This window comes from Mobula birostris, chromosome 26 (assembly GCF_030028105.1).
Source record: "Mobula birostris isolate sMobBir1 chromosome 26, sMobBir1.hap1, whole genome shotgun sequence".
NCBI lineage: Eukaryota > Metazoa > Chordata > Chondrichthyes > Myliobatiformes > Myliobatidae > Mobula > Mobula birostris.
The window spans coordinates 5,356,867-5,376,445 of NC_092395.1; the positions used below are offsets into that span (position 1 = coordinate 5,356,867).

Genomic DNA, 19,579 nt, shown 5'->3' on the forward strand with positions numbered 1-19,579 from the left:
CTTCTACCCCAATCTCATTTATATTACAATTTAATATTGCATGCTGTAAAATGTTGGAGAACTTTTTTAATGTACATTTTACTTCTCGGAGAATTTTTTGATGTGCTTGGATGGAGTCAATTATGGCAGGTACTATTGACCTCTGACAATAACCATTATAAATACATGAAGTCCATGTCATAGCCATTACTAAATCTCTATGGGCTTCTTTCTACAAGGTCAGCAGTGAGTGCTTTAGTCTTGTTGATTGAAAATGGTAGCCCATTACTTCTGAAATCTGATGTAAAGTTGTCTAGAAATAGGATTGAAATTTTGATGGATTGAAACTTCTCTCACTGTTGCCATAGATCTTCTTTAAGAAGTGAAGCTTTGAGATTCTACATGTGTTGCAATTGTCCCAAGTCCACAATAAATCATAAACTTCAACAGAACAAATGAAGCTTGCAGGCCTAGATCTGGTTGGCCACACTATGAGACTGTCATGTAATTCTGTCTGAGGCCTAATATTTTGCACAGGTATTTTTGTCTTTGCCCAGCAGAAACAAAGTTGAAACAAAGGACAATGTGGTTATAATAATAATAATAATAATAATAATATTTCATGCTGCTATTGTTTAAAAAAATACCTGTGGTTTAGATTGGGATATCAAGTTGTATTAATTTAAATTTTTCCTCCCAACCAAATTTATGAAGCTTAGGTAGAACTTTTATTCAGACAGAAAAGTCACAGAATGGAAACAAGCTTGGCCCACCACATCCAGCCAACTAGTGTGAACCCATCTATATTAACCCATCTTGCCCTGTTACTTACTATGCCGAGGCAATTTAGGTGCTCATAACCTTTTTTATGCCATGGGCCAATACCATTAATCAAAGGCTCCATGGACTCCAGATTGGGAACCCCTGCTCTAGACGAAAAAATGTCTCCATCTGATCCCCTCTTGTCCTTGCCCTAAATCTACGTCCTCTAAGGTTATTCATCTCCGATTCCTCCAGTCTATCTATAGTCCTCACAATTTTATATACCTCGGTCATATTCTCCTCCCTCCAAAGAGAAAACAGCCTCTCCAGTCTCTCCTGATGATTGAAATGTTCTGTCCCAGACAACATCCTGGTGAATCTCCGCTCCAACACTATCACACCTTCCCTATGATATGATGCCCAGAACTGCATGCAGTTCTCCCACTTAGGTCTAACCAATGTTTTATAAATTTGGGTTGGGAATGGACATATAATAAGATGATTTATGAAAGCTTTATCATTCACCTGGAATTTGAAGAGAGTTTACTAGTCCTACAGCACAGAAACTGACTGTGCTAACTATCAAGTAGCTATCTGCACTTTTTTGATTGATCAGCACTTGATCCATAGAATACAATGCCATGGTTATTCATGTTTTCATCGGAATCAGGTTTATTATCACTGACATGCATTGTGAAATTTATTGTTTTAAGCAAGACATAAAAATAACAATAGTACGAAGTAATGTTCATGGACCATTCGGAAATCAGAAATTACCTAGACGTTTCTTAAAATGGAGGCTAAGTAATGTTGGTCTTTACGTATTAGTCTCCTTAAGTTGCAAATGGTGGGACACTCTCAATGCTCTAGTCTCACTGGTGCTTGACATCAATCCAGAGATCTTTAACTCCTTAAAATCTGCTTGCAGGACTTGGCCCTTTTGCTGTCTTTGTTGCAGCATTTCAGTATTATTCTTAACCTTGGCATCTAGGATGTAATCCTAGAATTACAGTACTATGCAAAAGTCTTAGGCATATATATAGATCTAGGGTGCCTAAGACTTTTGCACAGAACTAAATTTGTCAATAGGAGTGCAGAGTGAGTTTGTAGATCTGGCAGGAACAAAGGATGTTGGGAATGGCGAGTGACACGGGAGGGGTATGGGACAGGTGGCAGAGAAAAGGAGTGTCGGAGCAGGAGGGGCGTGGGTGTAGACATACCCTGAGACACCAGGCAAGATAATTTGATTCCAAATGATTGGTTTATTGATCATTATAGTATGTCTCTCTGGTGTTTCCTGCTCTCTCCCTTCTACCTTCCCCTTTTCCCAACCATGATTCCCCTCTCCCTGTCCCCTTCCCACTCTCAGTCCACAATAGAGACCCATATCAGACTCAGGTTTATCATCATGCACCTATGTCATGAAATTTGTTTTCTTTTTGTGGCAGCAGTACAGTGCAATACATAAAATTACTACAGTACAGAGCTAATGTCTTAGCTCTCTGGTTTATATACATATACCTAATACTTTTGCATGGTAGTGTACATCTGCAACCACAGAAATTCCCTCCAAATATAGGATGCATATAGGATGCAGAGACATGCATTGCTCTCTTGTCCTTTCCCTTCTCTGTACAGTTGACATACCGAGGGTGTAATGGATTTGTCCTGGTTCCCCTCCTTCATTAGCATTTAAGAAACAGCCAGCAAACAAGATGCCCTCTGAGTCCTTCTGAAGTGCCTATAAAACTTGTCTGCCTGACAATCATTTTCTGTTTTCATTTAATTTGGGATTTCCTGGGATTATCTGATTATCTTGCACAAATGCATGTCTCTGTAATTGGGACTTTGGATTCCATAGTTCTAGACAAAATAAACATTTTTTCAAAATGTATCTGTTAATCAAAAAGACCCACAGTAAAGTTATTTAAAGCTTATCCCTGGTTGGAACTTTAGATATTATCTTGAGAAACGTGTTCCGTGGTTGCTGTGAGATACTGTAGGCTCAGTGTTTGGTCCATTGCACCATGTACCACTGAATCAGCCTTGTGTGAGGCAGTGTCTTCCCTGTATAACCACCACCCAAGGAATCAATTAATTTAAAAGAAATTAAAACAAGTCAGTTTTCTGACTTCTGCTTAGTACTTGCTCATGTTGTCCCCTTGAACAGAAGAAAATGGCTTTCACAGGTGCTGTGAACCATTATGGCCACTGAAAATCCTAGAAGTGCATCCCAATGAGCACTGCACATTCTGCGCCTATCCAGGATGCTTCATGCATTAATCCATCACCAGCACAGGTAAACTGGAATGAAAATGTAGACTGTGAGTCATGTAGTTGGTCCTGATTTTCAATAAAATTTTATTTTTCTTGGAGATGAGGGCTTCACTCTGCTTACAAAGGGCCAGCAACACAGATGTGGGACATCCGTGATCAGAAGTCAGGCGGACAGAGAGTGGACAAGGACCCCTCTCTGTTGTTAACGTAAATGACACATTTCACTGTATGTTTTGATTTACGCATGATAAATAAAATAGAATCTTGAAATTAGTTTGCTTAGATGCAGCAAAAACAATCCAGTTCCAGACAAGTAGTTTTTGACACTGTGACTGATTGGATGAGGGATATGCAATGATTCAGCTACAGATTGGATTGATAAATGGAGTGGTTAAGGCATAGACCTTTGCATTTTGTGTGAAATAGATATCTTCAGAAGAGGAAGATAAAATGTTGTAAATGCAAATGTGGTATTTTTATGTGGTGAACGTAGGTAAATAGCTCATCTTTGAATTGGTGTAACGGGAGGTAGAGAAGCTGTGGTCCTGTGTACAGTATTTAAATGTGTTGAATGTTGTGATAGTTTCAAAACCAAATATTCTCAGGTTTGTTGCAAATTTTATGTTTTTTCCAAATGAGTAAAATATAACATTATTGTTCCATAGATAGTTTGCAGTACTCTTCGGTGATCTTGAGCCTTGCAAAAAAAAAATTAGAACATTAGGAATCCACCTAATTCCTATTGAGGTAATCTGACATTATTTGTTTACCAGCACCATTGATGAGGTTAGTATTCCCCATCCTTCATTACCATGCAAGAAGTGGTAGTGAGCTGTCACCTTCAACCAGTGCAGTCCTTCTAGGGAAGGTATTCTCACTATTCTGTTGGATAGGGACTTCTAGGTTGATAAAGGACCAAAATAAGAACTTACTGTGCCCTGAGAGTGAACCTGCAGATGCTGGTATTCCATGTACCTACGGCCCATTGATATCATTGCAATTCATTTTTCTGTATTGTTATTACTTGGATCTCATGATCAATAACTTCCCTGTGTTTTCTTGCAATGTTGAACTCTGGCACCATAGAACTTCCCCCCACCCCACCCCCAGGGCAGAAGTAGCTAGTATGAGAAGACATAATTTTAAAGTGATTAAGAGAAGCATAGGGGGGATGTCAGAGACAGTTTTTTTTTACACAGAGAGTAGTAGGTACATCAAACGCACTGTCAGAGGTAGTGATGGTAGAGACAAATACATTTAGAGCATTTAAGAGACTTTTAGATAGGCAAATGGACGAAAAGAAAACGGAGGGGTATGTGGGAGGGAAGGGTTAAATTGATCTTAGAGTAGGTTTAAAAAGTTGGCACAACGTCGTGGGCTGAAAGGCCTGTACTGTACTGTAGTGTTCTATGTTCTAATTGGTATCTTCAAGATTAAGATCAGATTCCTTTCCCTATCATTTGAGAATATGACAGAAAAAAGTGTTATATTTCCTTATTGCCATAAGAACCACAATAGAGTAAGAAAATAAACTTTATTTTTACACTTGGTGCTAATAGTTAACAAAAACTATTTACAATTGTAGCATGGGTCTAGTAAAATTTCAGAATACCCCAGAACTTTACCCTGGAATTTGTTGTGTTAACCTACTGTGTACATACATCTACTGATGCTTCTGGACACATCTTCAGTGATGTTCCTGGAATCATCGGGTGTTTTGGGTCTTTTCAGCTTCATACAACCTCTTCCAGGTGACTCAGCCGGGGCTGATCAGACCCCAGCTTGTGTCCAGATGGCTAGCTACTTATGACTCCATGGCTCCCCTCTTTTGAGCCACAGCCATCTTGAGGCCCTCTCTGCCGCATAGGTGGTACTGCGGAGGCTTTCCTCTTCCTCTCTCCCTCGATGCCCAAAATGCTGAAGGCTCTAACTAAGGAACGGGCTACGAATCCCCTACAACCAACCTCCACTGGGAGACACCTCGCTCTCCATCCTGCCCGCTGACAGTTGCTGACCAGTCCTGTGTACTTGGAGAGCTTCCTTTCAAAGGCCCCTTCCAAGCTATCTTTCCATAGGACTGTCAGCTCCAGCAGCACCACTTGCTTAGTAGACTCAGACACTAGGACAATGGCTGGTTGCAGGGTGGTAGCTGCGATATGGTTGGGGAATTACACCTGCTGTTTGAGGTCTACCAACAGCTGCCAGTCCTTTGCAGAGGTCAGGATGCCTGCAGATGTTCTTTTGGCAGGTATTGGCTGCTCCCCAGCAATGGTCTGCTTGGAGGGTCGGGACTGCTTCGTCCACTCAACTCCTGCGCTGACAGCTTCAGCAATGGGCTTCAGGACCTGATCATGCCTCCACCTGTACCATCCCTCACCAAGTGCCCTTGTGCAGCTGCTGAGGATGTGCTCCAGGGTTCCTCTCTTGGAACACAGTGGGCACGCAGATGACTCTGCCTTGACCCATGTGTGCAGGTTTGATGGGCTTGGAAGTACACTGCCTGGATGAGAAATTGGATGCGGTGTGGTTTGGCTTTCCAAAGATCAGCCCAGGTCACTATCCTCTCAACCGCATTCTCCCATCTTGTCCAAGCTCCCTGTTGCTTCAGATAATCATACTGGCATGAAAAAAGGCTATTCAACCTATCTTGCCCATGTCAGACCTACGCACTGCAGTTCAGGCATTCCCCAGTCATCTGCTGATTACCCTAAGCCTTGCAAATTATTTTTCCTGAAGTGCCTATTCAATTTCCTTTTGAAAGTTGTGATTGGCTCCTTTATCCACTTTGGCTGGTAGAGTTTGCAAGCATACAGCCATATGTTATGTTTTTCTAAAAAAAGTTATTGTACCTCCTCTTTTGTCAATCACTTGTATCTACCTACGCTGGTACTTGAACAACTTGCTATTTGTGCAAATAAATAAATAATGAGAATATGAGTAGTAGAGTCGTTGAAAGTGAGTCCACTGGTTGTGGAATCAGTTTAGCGATGAGGTCAGTGAATTATCCACACTGGTTCAGGAGCCTGATGATTGAAGGGTGTTCCTGAATCTGGTAGCCTGGGAGCTAAGCCTCCTGCACCTCCTGCCTGAAGATAGCAGTGAGAAGAATGCATGGTCAAGATAGTGAGGGTAATTGAGGGGTTAACCCCATTACCTATTCTTCTTAGACGAAGTAAATTCTGGGCATTGAATATCTAATATGGAAGATATTTACAACCATCCTGAGCACAGAGTATATTTAATATAAACTTCTTGTTAAAAAAATGCCTTTCACACAGTAATACAGTGAAAATATGTATTCTTATGTAAATACCTAGAAACAAATTTAAATATCTTCCACAGGACATTTATTTTGTATTCTAAGGTTTACTCAAATTACCAGTTACCATTAGATGCACAACAAATTGCCTTGTCAGATCACAGGATGTAAAACAAGTACAATTATATGTTCATTATCATTGTAAAGCACAGAACCCCCATCCTCTGAGTTCTCAGTTATTTAAGTCAGCGAGCTAAAAATATATATTCGTGATGCAGATGAAGATGAACTACTTTAGAAGAGGGTAAATTGGTTGAGATCAGCATGGAAGACTAATTTTCATCAGCAGTGTTATTACATTTATGTCAGCAGGAAGAAAGATTAATCACTCTGAATGGTATTTCCACCTAATTATTCTTGTGTGTTAAATGAGAATAATTGAACAGTTTAACATTGAGTAATATTCTTACCAGGATTGTTCATTCAAGTCCAGTTTGCCCATCATCCTTGTGTTCTCTAACCTACATTCTCTCTTGGTTAAGGGCAGCCTTGATTTTAAAATTCTTCTTCATCATCATCATCATCATCATCATTATTCTGTGCCATGTCGTATGACGAAGGCAATCATGGTGACCACGGTTGTTCTTGGCAAATTTTTTTTTAGAAGTAGTTTGCCACTGCCGCCTTCTGGGTAGCATCTTTACAAGACAGGTGACTCCAGCCATTATCAATATTCTTCAGAGATTGCCTGGCATCAGTGGTTGCTTAAGCAGGACTTGTGATACGCACCAGCTGCTCATACGACCATCCACCACCTGCTCCCATAACTTCATGTGACCCTGATAGGAGAGGCTAAGCAGATGCTACATCTTGCCTAAGGGTGACAAACAGGCTAATGGGGGTAAGGAGCATTTTACATCTCCACCCTGCTACCCCATCAGGATGTTTAATCAGTCTCCTGCTAATCTCTCCAATCTCCTTCCTGAGATGTAGATGTTGCTTCGGGGCATCCCTGGTTGTAATTTTTCCATTACAGTTGTGGCTACAAGCTCTCAAGTAGGCTGTTCTGGAATTTTTTTTCCTAAATATCTTCTCCTTCTGCACCTCTGCACTTCTTCCCTTCCTTCAGATGTAATATTGGCAAAGTTTTTCCTCACCTAATAGGTTAGATCGGGCTGGACCAGGCCTACAGACAAGACTCCCAGCCTGTAGACACAGGTGCCAGTACTTTACTGATTGGGAGGCCCCACTAAAACTAATGGCCAGTGCAACGTTGGGGTCAGAGCATTGATTTGACCTCAAGTGGTATGTCCAGAGTCTCTGCAGCTTACCCAGGTTTTTAATTCTACAGATGTATGTTATATTGACTGGCTGCATCACATCTTGATATGGAAGTGCCAATGTCTTTGATTGGAAAATCCTACAAAAATAGTGGATATGATCTGGGTCCATCATGGGTAAAGCCTTCTCAACTATTGAGCACATCTGTACAGAGTGTTGCCACAGGAAAGCAGCATCCATTATCAGGGCCTCCACCACCTAGGACATGCTCCCTTCCTGCTGCTGCTATCAAAAAGAAGGTACAGGAGCCACTCACCACAAAGTTCAGGAACAGTTGTTACCCCTGAATCATCAGGCTTTTAAACCAAAGAGGATCACTTCACTCAACTTCACTTGCTCTATCACATAATTGTTCCCACAACTTATGGGCTCACTTTCAAGGACTCTTCATATCATATTCTCAATATTTGTTGATTATTTATTATTTTTTCTTTGTTTTTGTATTTGAACAGTTTGTTGTCTTTTGTACACTGGTTGTCCACTTTGTTGATGTGGTCTTTCATTGATTCTATTATGGTTATTGGATTTATTGAGTATGTCCACAAGAAAATGATTCTCGTGTTTGTATGTGGTGAACTAATAGCAACATGTTAATTATTCAGATTACTGGTTTTATAAAGCAATTATAATGATTAAAATGTAATTAAAACAATAGTAAACAATTTAAAACAATAAAATCAAAGTGGATTGGTAAGGCACTTATCTGCACGGGATCAAATCAGTCCAGCAACAGAACCAATAGTCAGATGTGCTGGCCTATAACTTGCAGCACATCCCAGACTTCTGCATTAGCACACGTGATTTAAAAAGATCCATTATCGGTAATATACAGTATCTCAAAATTTCTTGTTTTACACCAGCTGTATGGTGCAAAACATAATAAGAAAAATACTGCATTATAATAAATAGAAAAAAAGTAGTGTAGAAAACAGGTGGACACAAGGTAGTGTTCATGGATTCATAGTGTGCTCAGAACTCTGGCAGAGGGGAAGAAGCTGTTTCTGAAATGTCTGTGTATGTCCTCAGGCTCCTGTGTTTCCTCCCTGAGAAAAGGGCATGTCCTGGGTGATGGACGCTGCCACCTTGCAGCATTGCCTATTGAAGATACACTATATACGATGATGGGGAAGCTAGTGTCCACACGTACTGAAATGCAGATTCCCGAGTTCTAAATCGGTGTTTCCTTCTGAACCATTGTCTCTCAGTCAATATCGTTGCTGGAATTAACTCAGTGTAGCTCTGTGTCAAATTGTATTTAGTAATGCCTTTATGAAGCACTATGGGATATCTTGTAATTTAAAAATTCAACATAAGTATAGATCATTTGTATTGCTGCACATGATTTTCCACTGCAAACCTTAGAGATCCTCTATACCTATATATTTTTCAAGTATTGTACAGCTTTATTGCAGTTAATCTGAATGTTAGCTTATGCCTGATTTTCCAGCTTAGTTTTATGCATGTCGGTCTTAAAGCACCTCAACTCCACTTTGTGTGTTATGCCATATGTATCTGTTAGGTAGTTACCTTGGATTTCACTACTCATTTAATGCTTGGGTTTTAAAAAATTCTCTCCCTAAATATAAATGGTCACTATAGTGATTTTCTGGAAAAAAAATAGATGACCAGTATGTGAACAGTAATAAATATTCTCTTTACAGGGAAGGGTGAAGCTTGTCTGTCACAGCGATGTAAGAAAATAATTCGGTGTTGAATGTGTCTGTGACTGTAGTTTGAAAATGTTTGTGAAGTGGAAGATTGTTACAGCTTTTTTTAATACTATTATTTCTGCTGAGTTTTGGCACTCATTTTTTTCCATATTGTTTTTCAAAGGGCACACAACTTATTTTCAATGCAGCAAAAGAGCTCGGGCAACTTTCAAAGCTGAAGGTAGGAGTACCACGACTTCTGTCTGGTGGAATAAATTCTAATATTTCCATTGCTCGATGAATATGATTGCAACCAGTGGCCTGAAACAAATGTAACTTAGCCCACCAATTTTGTTATAAACCTAAGTTTACAAAGCTATTATTGTTTTTTCAATTGAAATGTAAACACCAGCAGAGCCCATGGTATTATAGGAAAGTTAATGGCATGGTTAGAGCACTGGCTGATTGATAGAAGGCAGTGAGTGGGAACAAAAGAGTCCTTTTCTGATTGGCTGCCAGTGACTGGTGGTGTTCCACAAGGGTCAGTGTTGGGGCCACTTTTTTATGCTGTATAATTTTTTATGCTGTACAACAGTGATTTAGATGATGGAATAGATGGCTTTGTTTCCAAGTTTGCAGATGATACAAAGATTGGTGGAGGGGCAAGTAGTGTTGAGGAAACAGGTAGGCTGCAGAAAGACTTAGACAAATTGGGAGAATTGGCAAGAAAGTGGCAAATGAAATACAATGTTGGAAAATGTATGGTCATGCATTTCGATAGTAGAATTAAATGTGCAGACATTTTCCTAAATGGGAGAAAATCCAAAAATCTGAGATGAAAAGGTACTTGGGAGTCCTTTTGCCCAACACTCTAAATGTTTACTTGCAGGTAGAGTCTGTGAGAGGAAGGCAAATGCAATATTAGCATTCATTTCAAAGGGTCTAGAAAACAAGTGGAGTCAGAGCCAAAGTAAAAGCAAAAGAGAGGGCATACAAGGGAAGGCAAAGCTATTGGGAAGATAGAGGATTGGGAAACTTTTAAAAACTTGCAAAGGAAACTAAGGAAATCATTAGGAAGGAAAAGATGAATTATGAAAGGAAGCTGGCGACTAATATCAAAGAAGATACTAAATGCCTTTTTAAGTATATAAAAGGGTAAAAGAGAGCCGAGGGTAGATATAGGACCAATAGAAAATGACACTGGAGATATCATAATGAGAGATGCAGAGATGGCAGAGGAACTGAATGTGTAGTTTGTGTCAGTCTTCACAGTGGAAGACATCTGCAGTATACCGGACATTCAAGAGTGTCAGGAAAGTGAAGTAGGTGCAGTAAAAATTACGACTGAGAAGGTGCTCAGGAAGCTTAATGGTCTGAGGGTGGATAAATCTTCTGGACCCTCGGGTTCTGAAGGAAATAGCTGGAGCGATCACGGAGGCATTAACAATGATCTTTCAAGAATCAGTCGATTCTGGCATTGTACTGGATGACTGGAAAATTGCAAATGTTACTCTGCTATTTAAAAAGTGTGGGAGGCAGCAAAAAGGAAACTATAGACTTGTTCACCTGTCATCAGTGGTTGGAAAGTTGTTGGAATCGATTGTTAGGGATGAGATTGCGGGGTATCTGGAGGCACATGACAAGATAGGCCAAAACCAGCATGGTTTCCTGAAAGGAAAATCCTGCCCTAACAAACCTTACAACTTTTTGCAGAAATTACAAGCAGGGTAGACAAAGGAGATGCAGTAGATGTGGTGCACTTGGATTTCAGAAGACCTTTGACAAGGTGCCACACATGAGGCTGCTTAGCAAGATAAGATCCCATGGAATTACAGAGGAGTTACTAGCATGCATGGAGCATTGGCTGATCAACAGAAAAGAGAGAGTGGGAATGAAGGGATCCTATCTGGCTGGCTGTCGGTTACCAGTGGAGTTCCACAGGGGTCGGTGTTGGGACTGCTGCTTTTTACGATGTATGTCAATGTATTTAGATGTATGTATGTCTATCAGCCTTTGCCCCAGTGCTACTAAAATTTAGATTTACTTGAGCCATATTGATCCCACTATGTCTATATCCCAGAAGAGACACTTAGATCTACTTCTTTACAATAATTCAGTTGCTCCTGAAACTCAGCCATGCTCGTGTCACCTTCCGAAATCATGCTGCAGTTCTCTTTTGCTGGTTTCCTTTGCCAGGCAAAACTTGTTTTTAATCCCATAACTCCTGTTTTGTTTACTGAGCTGCGGTTGCTCCTGATCCCCAACATGTGCAGTGAAAAATTCTGATCCTTGTGGATAAATCTCTTCATGGAAATGCCCCTGTCAATGTCTCTGACCTTTTCTAATGCTGTCCTGGAAATGTCTGATAACAGTAAAAGAGAAACAAAATTACATACCTAGCAATACCTTTGGTGTGGAGAAAATAAAGACCATAATACAGTACTTAGATCTAAGAGCTGCTGGAACTCCAGAGTAACACACACAAAATGCTGGAGGACCTCAACAGGTCAGGCAGCATCTATAGAAAGGAATATATAGTCGACGTTTAGAGTTCCAGGTCTCTCCGAAACGTCGACTATTTATTCCTCTCCATAGATGCTGTCTGACTTGATGAGTTCCTCCAGCGTTTTTTGTGTTACCCCAATACTTGGAAAAGTTTTTTTCTGTAAAATTAAGAATTGGTTACAATTAGTGTGAGAGATTGTGTTTGTGATATGATTTTAAAGTTATTGAAAAGCTCATTAAGTTTGGTTGTATATTTCAGGATCACATGGTCAGAGAAGAAGCCAAAAGTCTTTCTCCCAAGCAGTGTGCTGTAGTGGAGCTCGCACTTGATACTATTAAGGTAACCAAGACTTGTATTACAGTAAATGTTTTCTGCTTATGTATGTATATATGTGTATATGCCTGTGTGTATAGGTACACTAATAGACGAGCCTTTATAAGCAGTGCAAGTTATCACTGAAACTCCACAATGTAAAATTAACTAGATAAATATATATAGGAAGTTCAGGAATGTGAGATATTTAGTGAAATAACTTTCATAAGAAAGCAATGTAGCATTACAGTTTGCTTCATTGGAAGTGATAACTGCATGAAATAAAGTTGCAATTTTAATAACTGATTTCAGATCAGTTTTATTTATTTAGTCCTCAGTAGTTAATGTTCAGTTTGTTAACCTGAACATTAGGCACTCATTTTCTTGAAATTAACCAAATGTAGACTTCAGTTTATGTAATCTCATGCTAATTTTCCCCTCCACTTTCTTTGCTAATTTGATCATTTTCATCACAACGACGCATTAATATTAAATTGATTTTTAAAAAAAATATTTTGTGGTGAAATGGAAGTCATGAACAATATAGCCATCACACACTGTTTCTCTCCAAGCATCAACTTCACAGAATGATGCATTCCAGATTTGATCAGGGATTGTTCTAGGACGTGGAAGACAAGTTTCATTGACAGAGTGATCTACAAAGCATATTTGGAGAGATACTAAAGAAATGAACGAGTAGAATACGTCACAGTAGCATAGTAGTTAGCATAACGCTATTACATTACCAGCGACCCAGGTTCAATTCTCACCACTCTCTGTAAGATGTCTGTACATTCTCCCCGTGACTGCATGAGTTTCCTCCAGATACTCCAGTTTTTTTCCCACATTCCAAAGACATACAGGTCAGTAAGTTAATTGGTCACATGGGTATAATACTGCGGTGCAGGCTTATTGGGCCATAAGGACCTCTTATCATGCTGTATCTCTAAATAAATAAATAGAACAGGAGGATCTGGAAGAAATTTGCTTCATGGGCTTCAACGGGGTGGGAAAAGGCAACTGAATTCTCACAAACTTAATTATCAAATGATTAAGCTAGATGCAAGTGGTGGTCGGGACAAAGGGTGGGATTTTGAATTGTTTTTGTGAGTGAATTAGGGAAAGAAAAGTGTTAATGGCAGGGGCAGAAGGAGTAGGGTTATAGGCAGAGTGTGAATCAAATAAACAATCCAATGTGATCGTTCCTTCTATTCCCCACTCTCACCTCTTATCTCCTCTTCTCATCTGCCTATCACCTCCCACTGGCGCACCTCCTTCTTCCCTTTCTCCCATGGGTCCACTCTCCTTTCCTATCAGATTCCTCCTTCTCCAGTCTTTTACCTTTCCCACCCAGCTGGCTTCACCAGTCACCTTCTAGCTTGTCCTCCTTCCCATCCCTCCCAGCGTTTTATTCTGGAGTCTTCCCCTTTTCCACTCATGAAGGAGGGTCTCGGACTGAAGGTCAACTGATTATTCATTTCTGTAGATGCTACCTGACCTGCTGAGTTCCTCCAGCATTTTGTGTGCATTGCTCTGGATTTCTAGCAATGGCAGAATCTCTTGTATTTATGAATTATCTGTGTTTGACATGTTGGGAAAGACAAGGCCACAAGGAAAAGCAGACAAAAAAGCTTGGCTGTTGATGTGGGCGAGGGAATTTATTTGGAAGATGAGATTAAGAGAGCATAGGAGAGCAGAGGATCTCAATTAAAATAATTTAACCTGTTTTATGTTACATAAAAATATAAGTAAAATATGGCTTCTTACATTATTATTGGCAGCTTTGTATCAACCGCATTAACCCAAAGTCCAGGTGGAAGGTCAGAAGGAACTGTGTAGATGCCTCCTTTGTTTATTATGATGTTATTTTCCAATTCAGCACTAGTAGTCATTTATTTCCATGGGTTTGCTAATTCACACTCTTAATAACATGATTAATTAGATTTGATATAGAATCGTGGAGGAACTTTTAGTTCTGATCTCTTTTGGAACTGATTGAGAATCTCTCATGATTTAGCAATATTTCCATGCGGGTGGAGTTGGCCTAAAGAAGACTTTTTTAGAAAAGAGCCCTGATCTGCAGTCTCTACGGTATGCTCTGTCGCTGTACACACAGGCTACTGATACCCTTATTAAAACATTTATCCAGTCTCAGTCATCTCAGGGTGAGTACTGCTTGCTTTCTCCTATGTTAGATACAGATTAGCTGGTATTATCTGTCTTCCTGTTTTTGATATGTTTTCTGTAGTATTTGGCTATCTTTAGATGACTGTGCACTAATTACTGTGATCAGTATAACTGACTGTATAACACAAATAGTCAAAGTGCCATTGTTTATTTTTGTTCTTGGTCTGAAAATCCAACAAAATCGTACTGAAATACTCATTATTACATTGTCAGCAAGGTGGCTCTAAAAGTACAGTTAAAACAGAAAATATGGGTGCCAGAATAGTGGTTAGCGTGATGTTATTACTGTTCAGGGTGTCAGAGTTCAATTTCAGCATCTTTTGTTAGAAAATTTGTATGTTCTTCCCCTGTGTGCGTTGGTTTGCTCTGGGTGCTCTGGTTTCCTCCCACAGTGCAAAGAGGTACTGGTTGGTAGGTTAATTGGACATTGTAAATTGTCCTGTGATTAGGTTAGGGTTAACTCAATGGTTGCTGGGTGGTGTGGCTTGGTGGGCCGGAACAGCCTGTTCCACACTGTATCTCTAAACTAAAATAATGTGCACCTTTATCAGTGTTCATTTTGATCACAAAATAACTTGGAATTGAAAATCAACATTATATGTGCTGAGTGTACAAAATAAAATAGAAGAAAATGTTGAAGCACTCAGCAAGTCTGCTTGCATCTATAGAAGGAGAAACAGACTTTGACTATCAGATCGAGGAACCTTCATCAAAACTTATGAAGTGAGAAAACAAATTAGCTTTGTGTCACACAGAGTCACAGACAAATGAGGTGGGATTCTCATGGACAGGACAAAGGAGTTGTTTCTGATATAATGAGGTAAGGATTAATCAGGAGATCCCAATGTTTGTGGAATGAGAGTTTGTCCCCAGGTCACAACAGTATTCTGTTGTTTTGAATTGTTCATAACCCTGTCGACCATTTGTAACCTAAACAGTTCATAATTTAGAAATGTGCTGACCAACCGTGCCCATACGGCAAGAGATGCCTTCAACCCATAGTAACTAGTCCACCAAATGCTTGTTTGTATTTCAGGCCAAACATACAGTGCCTATAAAAAGTATTCACACCCGCCCCCCCCCCCCCCCCGCACCTTAGAAGTTTTCATGTTTTATTGGTTAACAACATTGAATCACAGTAGATTTAATTTGGCTTTTTTGACACTGATCAACAGAGAAACACACTTTTGTACTTTTGTGCTAATAATAAGGGGGCTCAGTCTATGTTGATGGGCAGGTGAGAGGGCAATGAGCTAGAAGTGGCACTGATATCATTTCTTCTTGATGTCACACAAATTCAGAGGATGTCTAACAAACTTTTAAAAAAACTGTTGGCACGGACAAAAAAATGATTCACTGTGGGTGCTGCTTAGACGGCAGTATTGTGGAGCCCACTGTAAGACCGCAGTTTACAGGGGCAAGAACATGGGGACCTGCAGGATGCTGTTATTTCCTTATTTTCAACTGCACAGGAAAAAGAGCATCATCAAAACACTCCAGTTGGCAGGAGGTCCTAACTTGCCTTATCTGGCTGAATTTATTTTCCATGTTGAAATACTGGTATGTGAGGAGGCTCAGTATATTGAGTTCAATGCTGACTTACTTACATATGGCTGGGATGAACCTGTCACCTGCTTGGACTGAAGCAGTTTGAGAAAATGCAATATCTGTCAGACAGTCTTACATCAGGAAAGTGACTATTGCCTTTTCCTTTCCTGGCAGAGTTAGTTGTTTTCAATCTGCTTGCAGGTAAAAGTAGTCAGAATAGATGGGTGTTCAGGTTTGAACTCTGACTTGATCTGTGCAAATATGTGCTTATTGACGGTGTGGTAATTGTCATATCTGATGATGACAGGAAGCCTGTATGAGAGAGTTTTTAAAGTGGAAAACCCATTCTACTGCGGCAGTTCCACTCTCTTGACCTCAGAGGTCCCGGGGTTCAGTGATACAAGTAGTCGTCACCACTGGAGCCTTCCTTGGTTGCAGTGGATGACCATGACTTCCTCTATGCCTCATCATGCCCTTTGCTCTCCACAAAGGGTTGCAGAACAGCCTTTCTGGCAACTGGATCTCACTGTTGATCTCAGCCATCCAGTCCACCGGAAGTGACCTCGCACGCTAAGGCAGGCATGCCCCTTTTTTTTTAAAATAAAGAGATGAGGAGTGGAGAGAATATCTTTATCAAAATCTCCTTTTGGAACAGCTGCTCTTTATAACAGAAGTTTGCGAGTAGTTTTATTAAAGCTTATTGACTGCACATACAGAATAATGGCGATACCTTCAGATCATCATCAAATGGATGGCTTTCCAATCCACCAACAAGCAGCTGGTTTGACATGGCAAATTGATATTTCTGCATGGATACACAAGATTTGGGTCCCTCCATTTGAATCATGTCTTCAAGTAGAGTTACCAGATGAGTGCTTAGATGCATGTTGTAGCCATCTCAAAAAGGGCAAATCATTTGCTTTAGATGCCTTCAGTGATCAGTACACAGCAGTCTGGTCTGCAGAATGATAGCAGATGACTCTGCTTATTATGGGTTATTTAAACAGGGAATCAGAGAGTAGTCCTACATGGCTAGGCAATAGACATGATGAAGACTACAGATGAATAATTAGAAGACATAGTTTACAGTGATGGCAATCACATTAAATATTATTTGTAACATAATAATCTGATTCATTGTCATCCGTCCAGTCTGTTGGAGCTGACTTCACATGTTACAACAGGCGTGCTCCTTTCTCACTGGGGTAGGGGGCTTACTGGCTAATGAGATCAGTATTTTCTTGAAGTGGCTAGTCTCTGTTACTCTGTTCTTAATTTGTAAGCACAAGAGCACCTTTAGTTCTGTATTAATTGGCACTGGTCATCTCCAGCTGATGTCTGTGTGCAATGAGGGTCATAATTATACATCATTGTATGTTGTGCCCAAGTTTAATGACTTTGGTATATTGAGGCAATTTAGCAGAAATTATCATCCTACGTTTCTTGCAAATTCTTATTGAAGTAATTAGTGAAACTATTATTGCTAGTATTATATACAGTGTCCACTGTATCTCACTATTGATATATTTTGTCATTGCATCAAGCTGTATTACCTGAATGCCAAACAGAATACTGAATATGGATCTTAAATCAAATGGGTTCAGAAATACGTATTTTAATGTGTGGAGTCAACAAACGTGAACTACAACATGATTGTAGTCATATTTAATATGCTGTTTGAGCCTACTAATCATATTCAGTATGCTTTGTATTTGTGTGCATCCCATGTCTATGGCAAAATGACATAATTGTGATGTCTGATGTGTAATGTGTGTTTTTCCCTGCCCAATGTTCTAATACTGGTTCATTTTGTAGTTCCCTACTGAAAGTCTATCTTGTAGCATTTTTTTCTAACTAAATTTTAGGGTTTGTTATTGTAGATGTTGAGATGGGGAGATAACTGTACAAAATAGAATTTATGCAGTTCAAACCAGGTATCTTTTTTTAATAAATCCATGGTTCCCAATTAATTTCCCAATTAAGGTGTTAATCCATTATAGAATCAGGTTTAATGTCTCTGCCACATATCGTGAAGTTTGTTGCTTTGCAGCAGCAGTACAGTGCAATGCATAAAAGAAAAACTAAATTAAAATATCTATTGTAAATTATTAAATAAATAGTGCAAAAAGAAAACAAAACTAGTGAGGTAGTGTTCATGGGTTCATTGTCCATTCAGAAATCTAATGGCGGTGGAGAAGAAGCTGTTCCTAAAACATTGAATGTGAATAATAAATATACTCTGGAGTATGTAATAAATATACTCTAAAACCCTCTCAATTTTTGTGATCACCCAAATTTACCAAGGTAACCAAGCATCAAGTATGGTAGGGTTATGGTTATATTGGTAGATTAATAGTCCATTAAGGGGGTTATGACAATAACTTCATTCCAGTTTTATTTAACTACCTGAATGTTCAAAGTAAGTTTATTATCAAAGTACATGTATGTCACCATATACAACCCTAAGATTCATTTTTTGCATGCATACTCAATAATTCCATAATAGAATCAATGAAAGACTGCAGCAACTTGGGTGTTCAATGTATCAGCAAGGGTGAACATGAAACTGCTAGAATAATGTAAAAGCTCTATGGATCATTAACATTTGATAAAGAAAGTAGATCTTCCATTTTGATCCTTGCTTAACCCATGAGTAAATCCAGGGTCTAAATCCACAGTACTGTGGTTGAATCTTAGCTGCCCGCTGAACAGACAGAGCAATTTCAGCAAGCCTGACAAGTTAAAGGCTATATATTCATGCTGTCTGTTATGTTCATCTCCAATGATTTTGTTTTTAAAAGCTAAGATTTTAGATGAAGTACTCATCTATGATAATGATGTTAGTGAACATTATAATTAAATATTAATTAACAATCTGAAATATTGGTACTTGATGTTTTGCAATATTTTCTCAAACTAGTGATAAATATGTTGATTAGTGGTAAGCCTAGATCATCAGCCCTCCTTTTTGAAACATTGATAGACCATAGGATCACTCAGGAAACCATACTCAATGGAATAAAACAGGAAAACAGGTGATTTGTACTTTGTAAATATTCTAGATTAGATCTTGCAATCTAGTTTAAATATTGGAGTGCCACAGTAGTGTAGGTTTTTGCGAAATGCTATTACAGTTTGGGGCGTTAGAGTTCAAAATTCAATTCCATCTTCCTCAGTAAGCTAGTTTGTGCATTTCTTCACATATGAGAATGTGGGTTTCCTCTGAGTGCTCCAGCTTCCTCCTCCAGTCCAAAGACGTATCGGTTAATCAGTCATGGTGAATTGTCCTGTGATTAGGCTAGGGTTAAATCAGTGGGTTGCTGGGCGGTGTGGTTTGAAGGGCCAGAAGGGCCCATTCCGCATTGTATTGCTAAATAGAAATAAAATAAAAATAAATATTACAATTACACTAATACCACTACATGAACACATCCATAATATTGACTTTATAAAGGTAACAAAACTTTGTTCAGATCATTTATTGTTTTTGACCTTTACAAACTTCTGTGGTTCAAAATCAATGTCTAAAATTTTTTTTCTGATAATCTTCATTTGTCTGAAGTTGTTTATTAGGACAAGTGATAAGTCTGTCTTCTGTGCATAATCTCACTTCAATTTCTTTCTCTTTTCATTTTCGCCTGCCGTCTGGCTTTGATTTCACAACTCAGTGCATGGTGGGAAGGGTATTAGGTTTACCCATAGCGAGGAGGTTTATCCTGAAAAGGGTATGTTTGAGCTGAATGCCGCCAATAGTGGCAG

General features: G+C 39.4%; 1 protein-coding gene across 1 annotated transcript in view; it reads left to right on the top strand.

The window, feature by feature from the left end:
• LOC140187981 (protein unc-13 homolog A-like) overlaps window positions 1-19,579 on the top strand; it is a 289,194-nt gene that overhangs the window by 262,572 nt on the left and 7,043 nt on the right. The window contains exons 36-38 of the mRNA XM_072243844.1: window positions 9,452-9,508; window positions 12,032-12,112; window positions 14,103-14,250. Of these exons, the coding sequence (XP_072099945.1) occupies window positions 9,452-9,508; window positions 12,032-12,112; window positions 14,103-14,250 (286 nt within the window). The remainder of the gene's footprint in view (window positions 1-9,451; window positions 9,509-12,031; window positions 12,113-14,102; window positions 14,251-19,579) is intronic.